Here is an 8,917-nt window from a genome sequence, read left to right as displayed (position 1 = left end):
AGGCCAAGTTGGCTCAATAACCATTTCCGACGTCCATCCGTGTAAACAAACGATCCCGGATCGTTTTTCAAGGGAAATTACTTACTTTTTTACTCTTTGGGTGTTTGTACAGTTTCTTTTGTGTCCTTGGCATTTTGGAATATCCCATGAAATATAAGGTTTTGTTTTCCTTTCGTTGTGGTTTTGTAAAGTTTTGTTTTGAAACTTCGCGGATTTTTTTGTTTTGTTTTGTTTTTCTCTTTTTACCTTTCAGTAAATGTGAAGTATTAGATGTAAATATATCTCCGTTTTATCATGTATCTTATTATGTCTCAAGTATATACTGTAGCTCTACCGTACAAATTTCGTACTTCTTTTATCAGGTTCCAGCTCTACTCATGGAAGTCCGCAGAAGTATTTGCAGCTGAGCACGAATAACATATTCGTATTACTGTCATAATAATGTTGAATTTATATTAATCCTGCTGTAATTTTTGTCAGGTTTTTTTAGGTGTGGTCTGCACATTCTAATACAAGAAGCACCGATAATTTAAAGACTAAATCCTTGTACTGTCACTGACGTTTTTCTCTTTTGGTCACAGGCTGGGCGTAAGTGGTGGCAGCCCTTCGCTGGAGCTGCCCCTGGTGGGAGGGAGACTGGGCGCGGCGCCCCTTGGTGCTGCCCCAGGGGACCTCCCTGCCCCCCCACACCCACCCTACAGGATCCCTCCCTACATGGAGCACTTGTATCAGTCCCTTCATACCTCACCTCAGCCCACACTTAGAGGCCTCTCTCCCCTGGAAGGTCGTGGTGAGTATTAACAAAAGACCTCATTGAATGAAGTGGGTGTTTGTGTCATTTCAGCTGTCTGTTCTTTGGAAATGTCAAATACTTGCATTTTGGTCAAATACTGAGACTTAATATCCTTTAAAGGCTTAGTTTGTGGGAGTTATTTTTCTAAGACATCTAAAGATGTTTGACAGTCTTTCAATTTATTTTATTTGGTGGTTGGTATTTTCATTGCTTTTGAATTAATTCATGGGACATGTAGAGAAATATTGTCTGTAAAGTTCGTATCATTATCAGTATTTACTTCAATGCAAGGTCTGTCCCCGTTATTCTCTTTAGTTAAAGTTAGTATGTCAGTTTTATTGCGTATTTTCTGTATATTTTTAAAATTATTCAGGTTTTCGACCAACAAAAAGGTGGGTGGAATGTTAATGACCTTCGAAGGTAAGTCTGAAAAATAAAAGAAATCACACGTCTTTATGTAATGTGTAGGCAGCTTGAAGCATCATCATCGGGGCCTTGTATCTGAACTCCTTTCTGTAGAAACAGAGACCAAACTGCGGGTAAATCAGAACCGTTCATAAATCTCGGGCGATCGTTAATAAACCGCCCAATCACCTTATAAACCGGCGAGACAAAGGCGCCAGTGTGACACAAGTCCGCCTCGGAATCTCCTGTAAGACCCCTTTTCTACCGGGCGTCCAAATAGGGTCGGAATTCAGCGCCGGTAATCCTGCTTTAGAGGTGTCAACTCCCAATAAGATATGACCCGCCGCTACTGTTTGCCAACGTAATCCCTTTCGTAAACAGATTAGCCGGGCCGATGTCAAGAGTGCTAATCTGTCTCCGTGCTAAGTTACATGTTGAATACGTGATTGGGACTCATGAATGGCGTGAAGGATAGGCCGGGCCGCGGCCATGGACAGGGAGTATGGATGCGCACACTTGGCTTAGTGGGATTGGGGGACTCCTTAGAAAAACATACCGGCTCTCGGGACAACATTGAAAAGCGGCCATATTGGAAGACGGGCTCTGTAGACTTCTCTTTCATTTATTTTTTCTTGATATTTTTCTAGCTTATGAGCGACTGCTTCTTTTACAAACGTCCTCTTAATCCCCTTTGTTCATTTCTTGAAGTCTTCCCTTGGTAGCGAACGAAAACATGTAGCTCAGTAATGATGTGACAAGGATTTTGCACTTTTTTCAGTATCCAAGCATCTTTGTAGATGAAAATAATTGAAGTTACTAATGTACTTTTTATTGAATGGTACGTTAATATAGCACGTTCCTCATCAAAAATATATACAAAAAATTAAATTGAAGGTCGTAGCGATGGATAACAGTTGGAGTATTAGAAATAGCAAGTAGTAGCAAGCAAGATTCCCAAAGCAGGACTGTATATCTTGCAGAGGATTAAACGCAACAATTATGAGAATTCCATTCGCTCCGTTTCCAAATGATTCTATTACGGCCCGAGTGGACAGCAGCAGCAGCAGCATCTTGTGCATGAATGTGCTGCCATTCGCGAGGCCCCGGCCAAGGCAAGGCTTAAGGCCGAGGATTTACTTTGTTGTGTTTATTGGCGTGAAGACGAGAGCCAGCGACCGGTTACCCCAACAAAAGCCAAAAGAGTTCTGTCTCGATCGCCAGGCCCCTTCGTTTGTTTGTCTTCCTCTCCTCAGTTTTGATTGATCAAAGCCTCTGGTGTTTTTTCTAAGAGTGAATTGAACGTGTCACTGACGCAGGTTGAATGAATTTCAAGAGCAGAGTCATCGCGGAGATTTTAGGTTCTTTTGCTGGCAAAGATTTTCCTATTGCTGTCAAGTAGTTCATGCTGATTATTTGGTGATGTTCCCTATTTTTTAACTTCTAGTCGTTAATAAATGGAACTCGAATTTAAAAGAATATCTCCATGTTACCAAGTAGGATGTCACGTCTAACTTTGTTCCCCGTGTAATACATACTAACAAATATAGAAAATGGTGTGCATTGCAGTAATTAGAATGCTGCATAAAAAAGGCCTAAAGAGTGTACAGTATAAGTACTATGACAGTCCTCACGAGACAAAACAATATTAATGAAGGGTGGGGTTCACTACTGTAAAACAGCAGCCACAGGTGATAGCAGTAAATTGCACACGGGGTATTCGGCTGGGTGCTCCATCGTGACAACCATGGGACGCCCCGGATTACGGGGTGCCTTGTCCCCCCTCCCCCTGGCACCCTGCCCCCCAACGTCCTCATTCTCTACTCAGCGAAAGATGGCTTTTAGCCATCCCCAAATGCTTTCATATGTGAACAGTGGCTGCCTTTGTCGCTGGTTTAGGTACTGTGTTCTCAAGTGCCAATATTGTTATTGTTGTTATTATTAGTTGTCATAGAAATCTTATTTGGAAATGTTAATGGAATTAATGTTGTGAGACGTCCTCAGTTTAATTCATCACAGTATTATTATTATTATTATTATTATTATTATTATTATTATTATTATTATTATTATTATTATTATTATTATTATTAACTCACATCGGGATCGAATCCAGGGCCTCTCAAATGAAAGGTAAAGGCGCTAACAAGTGACCCCTTGCTTGTCATTTGAGGGCCCTGGGTTCGATTGCGATGTGAGTTAGAAATAGATTTCTATTACATACGTGACTGTGTGTTGATTATTATTATTATTATTATTATTATTATTATTATTATTATTATTATTATTATTATTATATTCCTAAATTTATTGAAAAAACCACACACGGTAACCAAATAAGCAATTGGGAATGGGTTTTAGCTTCTCATTGCATTCGGAAATATCAGCTTTATCCCAGCCAATTCTAAAAGGAAAACTAAAACTTGATTCTGAGAAATGATTCTGTCATTTCCTAGGGTGTGCTTATTTGATGGGAACCCAAGCCAGTGGTATATTTGACTTGGTATATATGACTTGGAGAATATTAGGACTGTATTTGTTTATGTGTTTATGGGATCTTCGCTTACGGCCTGTCCCTTTTGGCTTGGTTCAGCGAAGCTTGGCGTCGCCTGACTTACAATGCTTCATGCTGTGATATCCCTTATTATTTTTTTCTCTGGACATTTCGTAGTTGACTAAAATATAATATATTCTATCTTTCTCAAGGTTTCTAAATATATTGCTGTAGTTATGTTTGAGTATGTTTATTTTTACTATGTTCTATTGGCAAATCAGACTTTGGATTATCTCCAGATATGGTTTTGTCCATTGGCAAATCAGGTTTTAGGTTATATCTAGAAATTGTTTTGTCCACTGTCAAATGAGATTTTGGATTCTCTCTAGAATTAGTGGTTGTCCATTGGCAAATCATGATTTGGTTCTGTCTAGAAATAGTTTTACCCATTGGCAAAGTCAGGTTTTGGATTCTCTGTAGATATAATTCTGATCCTCATTTGTGAGAGATTCCTTGTTTAATTGAAATTATTTCATCTCTTATCTTTTGCTGACATTTATTTGATTCAGTTTTCATATTTTTGCTTTATTTGATGCTGGTAGCCAAGACCCTTCATCCACAGTATACCTTCCCCTCTTTGTTTTGTTCTACTTCTTTCTTAGAGATCACTGTTGCCTCGATGTAACTCGCCCCTTCATTCCCCCACCCCCCTTGATTATTCATCACCCCTTAATTATAATCCCTTGCATATCCCTTTACGTGTGAAAGGACCAACTGAGATTAAGAGACAAAAGGTAGAGCTGGTCCCTACGTCAGCTCGTAAAAAAGGGAGAAGAAGAAGAAGAAGAAGAAGAGGAAAGAAAAACGGCAATCCTTCTACGCCTGACCTATTTCAAGTTACCAGCTGTTGCTGATCTACAGCTTCTTCAAGTTGAGTCACTCTTGTTGAATCGTGTGTAATGAAGTGGTACTTCCCTTGCGAGTTTTTTCTTCTTCTTTTTTTTAATCCGCCAACTGAGTTTTAAGACCCATTATCTGTTCTACAGTTGAAGCAGTTTTAAGCGATTTATCTCGTTTAGTGAATGTGAGGTACTGGTAACGGAAATGTTGTTTGCAACATTAAATTTTATTCGTTCTATTTTATTTTAGTGTCACTGTTACCAGTGTCCAGTATTTACAAGTAGAGAGACAGGTAGAAAGAATTGTAGCTTCAAAGTTATTCTGTGCTCGTGGATATTGTTTTTATTTGTCAACATTTTTATGCGTAAATTCTAGAAATTTTGGTACAAAATTAAGAAACCTTGTAAGAAAAAATAAGATAAAAAAAAGATATCCACCAGAAATAGATTTTTACGAGTAAAAAGCAAATAATTTTTCAGGGGTACTGACTTCCACTTCTGGAACGTAAAGATAAACTGAAAAAAGCCCAAAGTTATTGTTCTGTTTGTAGGCTGCTGACGATTTGAATAATTTCGTCTGTTTGTAAGGTTATTCTGAGACCCTGTCTTGCACAATAGGTCATAATTCTCGAAGGCCACGTTGTAAAATTGTCTTTTATGAATTTGTTTAATACAAATTCGCATGTTCAAGAAAGTGGTGATATTTTGATGGAGTGTAAAGCTGCGTTTTCGTTTGTAGCAAATTTTGAGGCACTGAAGAGCTACAAAGGACTTTTTACCTCATTTAATGTAAAACGTGGGATGCATCAGATGTTTACATAATGTTTAGGCAGCTTTTGTAAATGTATTTGGGGAGATCTATTGAAGTTTTATTAGGCTGATTCATTATCACGTTCTCATGTGAGCGCGAACCGCCCCTGCTCAACTTTATTTGTTGTCAAACACAATAAGTAATAGATAATATCATTCAAGTGGGCGAAAGTGACTCTGTTATGAAATCATAAAACAGCTTTATTAGTTTTTGCCATTTTGCAGCGTCTTAAGTTCCGTGATTTATTCATGTTTACTCTTTAACACAGCAAGAAAAAGTCTGTTTTATTGGTTCCTCTCTCTCTCTCTCTCTCTCTCTCTCTCTCTCTCTCTCTCTCTCTCTCTCTCTCTCTCTCTCTGCTAGGGTCCTCAGGTCCGCTTATTTTAAAAGTCAGAAAGGACTTCTCAAGTAGAGTCTTGTAACTGTTTTCCTTGTTGATTCAACTTCACCTGAAAGTAACGTGAAGCCTTTCAACTTAGTTCTCCCCTCTCACTGATTCATTCGGGAGCTCATATTCTCTCTTCTCTCTGTTCTGGAGATAATCCTGGTCTGATTGAAATCCTCTCAGAGCAGCTGTCCAATAGATCAAGCATCGGAGAAGAGGGGACCTCTCTTGTTTTCCCTGAACTGGACCTTCGCTCCACTAGGCTGTGAAAACATTGTCAACTTCGAAAGTCAAGACGTTAAAAAAAGGGTGACATTCCTCGGATGCTTTTGGGCCTAGAGGAAGGATTTCTTTCCTCTCTCTCTCTCTCTCTCTCTCTCTCTCTCTCTCTCTCTCTCTCTCTCTCTCTCTCTCTCTCTCTCTCATTTGAAAGTGATCGTGGATGGAATAGAGTAAAGCTAAAAAGAAAGTGGGAAGAGTAGGGAAAGCGGACCGTGTGGACAAGGAAGGACAAGCAGAACAAAAATAGTTTGGTGGTTCTTAAAGATTCTTAGGAACAATTTATTCGGAAATTATTTAAGTGCCCAAGTACCCACAAGAGTAATAGCCCCGAGCAGATTCAGAAAGTATTTTTGTTCCAATTGGTTTGTTTTTGTTAGTCATCTCGTAATGTATTTTATTTGTTTATTTTGTTTTGCAATGAAGAGAGAATTTATGTTACACACGCATATATATATATATATATATATATATATATATATATATATATATATATATATGTATATATATATATATATATATATATATATATATATATATATATATATATATATATATATATATATATATATTATATATAGGTGGGGCAAATCTTTTAGAGAGAGAGAGAGAGAGAGAGAGAGAGAGAGAGAGTACTGTTCAGTATCAAAGAGAAAATGTACCGTATAACCGTTAATGGGTTTTGTGTTTGTAATCATTCGTTACCCCGTGACCTGCCTTTGACCTTCAAGACCTGCACGATCATGGGATGGCCCTGTTGCATCTCCTCCAAGTGTATCCAGCTGGCAGAAGCTCCGACCCCGTTCTTGTGACCAGCTGTGGTGTGTCGGTCGTCGAAATCGAGAGAGAGAGAGAGAGAGAGAGAGAGAGAGAGAGAGAAATTGCTTTATATCCACTCATTAAATGCCTTGATAATAATCTCTCTCTCTCTCTCTCTCTCTCTCTCTCTCTCTCTCTCTCACACACACAACATGCCTTGGTACTCATCACGTCTGAAATATCTCTCTCTCTCTCTCTCTCTCTCTCTCTCTCTCTCTCTCTCTCTCTGAAATATCTCTCTGATCTCTCCCTCTCTGTCTCTACACACACATTTCCACTCATTATGTCTGAAATATCTTGGTAATAATCTCTCTCTCTCTCTCTCTCACACACACACACACACACACACACACACACACACACACGCACAAACACAACACACACACACACACACACACACACACATTTCCACTCATCACGTCTGAAATATCTTGGTAATAATCTCTCTCTCTCTCTCTCTCTCTCTCTCTCTCTCTCTCTCTCTCTCTCATTACGTCTGAAATATCTTGATAATGATCTCTCCCTCTCTGTCTCTCACACACACATTTCCACTCATTATGTCTGAAATATCTTGGTAATAATCTCTCTCTCTCTCTCTCTCTCTCTCTCTCTCTCTCTCTCTCTCTCTCTCTCTCACACACACACACACACACATACACACACACACACACACACACATTTTCTTATGCAATCTTAGTTATTTATTCAAAGTGCCTCTACATAGTGGTGGGTTTTTTAAAGTTGTTGATGTCATCTTATTTATCATAATTTACTCTCAGGTTACGTTCACAATGTTTGAGTGAACTCAAGAGACTTGTTTTGTTGAATTTTTCTTAGCGCCTTTGTTACCCCATTACCAAGATACCCTTACTATATATTTTTTTGTAAGAAGTGGGAACACTAAATTCAGAACCCTTACGGTCGTGTTGCCCAACAATGTGTAAATCCTTCTCGCATTAGGTTAATTATGCACGAACGTCTTTCCCGTTTTGCTGAGAACCGTAATTACGGTTCATAAGTTACTCGGATATCATCTGCAAGTGTTTTACATGTTTCAGTAATCATGCGAGGAATTGTGTCGTGAACATTTTGCTTGCGATGCGATCGTGTGTGTGTGTGTGTTTTTTTGTATAGACGAGACGTGGGTCTATAGTCGTCTATAGAAATCGAGGTGTTCTTTCCTTCAAAACAACATTCCATTCCTATATGTTCAGTTGATATTTTTAGATTTGATTTTACGTATATGTTGTCTTTTAAATTTCTTTTTATTCAAGTAGATGTTCAGTCCTCCGTTCATTATGAATCTAGATATTTAGACCTCCGGTAAAACTGAATTTTGGTATTGAAGTAGATACTTACACCTCCGTTAATACTGAATCAAAATACTGAAGTTGATATTAAGACTTCCATTAATATCGAATCAAAGGGTCATCCCGATGGAGCGAGCAACCCCATTCAATTTTCAGTTTGCTCTCTCATTGTCCTTGTTTTGAGTGAAAGTGCTGGCCGTCAGTTAGAGTAAGCCTTATCGGAACGCCTCCAAAATGACTCTTAGTGACAGTTATCGAAGACAGCATGGTGCAAGGGAGGTGGTGGGGGAGGGATGAGGAGTTAGGGGGAGAGACTGTGAACAAAAGGGGAGGAGGACGGTTAGGATGGAATGCGAATCAAATTGATTCGACTAATCATGGATTAGACGGTTGTGTGAAGGATTGGATCGGCTTCATCAAGTCTTGTTTGGGTTCTTTCGAGGACTTCTGTGTGCGAGCTTGTGCCCTTTTTTTTTTCAAGTTCATAATTGATGGAAAGGGCTTTAGATGTTTTGTTTGGGGAATATAATCGTGAAGGGATTGGAGTGAGACGTTAAGATTCACATTTTTTTTTTCTGGTTAGGTTTTGACATTGACTGAGCCGCTGTGTTTATTATTATTATTTATTATTATTATTATTATTATTATTATTATTATTATTATTATTATTATTACGCATGTGGAACAAGTCAAAAAGACCAGTATTCGTCAAAAACAGAAAAAAT

General features: G+C 38.6%; 1 protein-coding gene across 19 annotated transcripts in view; it reads left to right on the top strand.

Annotated features, from left to right (window-relative positions):
- Positions 1 to 8,917, top strand: part of ci (cubitus interruptus) — a 585,789-nt gene that overhangs the window by 443,164 nt on the left and 133,708 nt on the right. For all 19 annotated transcript variants that reach the window (XM_067094922.1, XM_067094920.1, XM_067094918.1 and 16 more), the window contains one exon: positions 582 to 790. In XM_067094922.1, coding sequence (XP_066951023.1) covers positions 582 to 790 — 209 coding nt within the window. The remainder of the gene's footprint in view (positions 1 to 581; positions 791 to 8,917) is intronic.

This window comes from Macrobrachium rosenbergii, chromosome 51 (assembly GCF_040412425.1).
Source record: "Macrobrachium rosenbergii isolate ZJJX-2024 chromosome 51, ASM4041242v1, whole genome shotgun sequence".
In the NCBI taxonomy this organism is placed as follows: domain Eukaryota; kingdom Metazoa; phylum Arthropoda; class Malacostraca; order Decapoda; family Palaemonidae; genus Macrobrachium; species Macrobrachium rosenbergii.
This window is presented reverse-complemented; position numbering and strand designations above follow the sequence as displayed.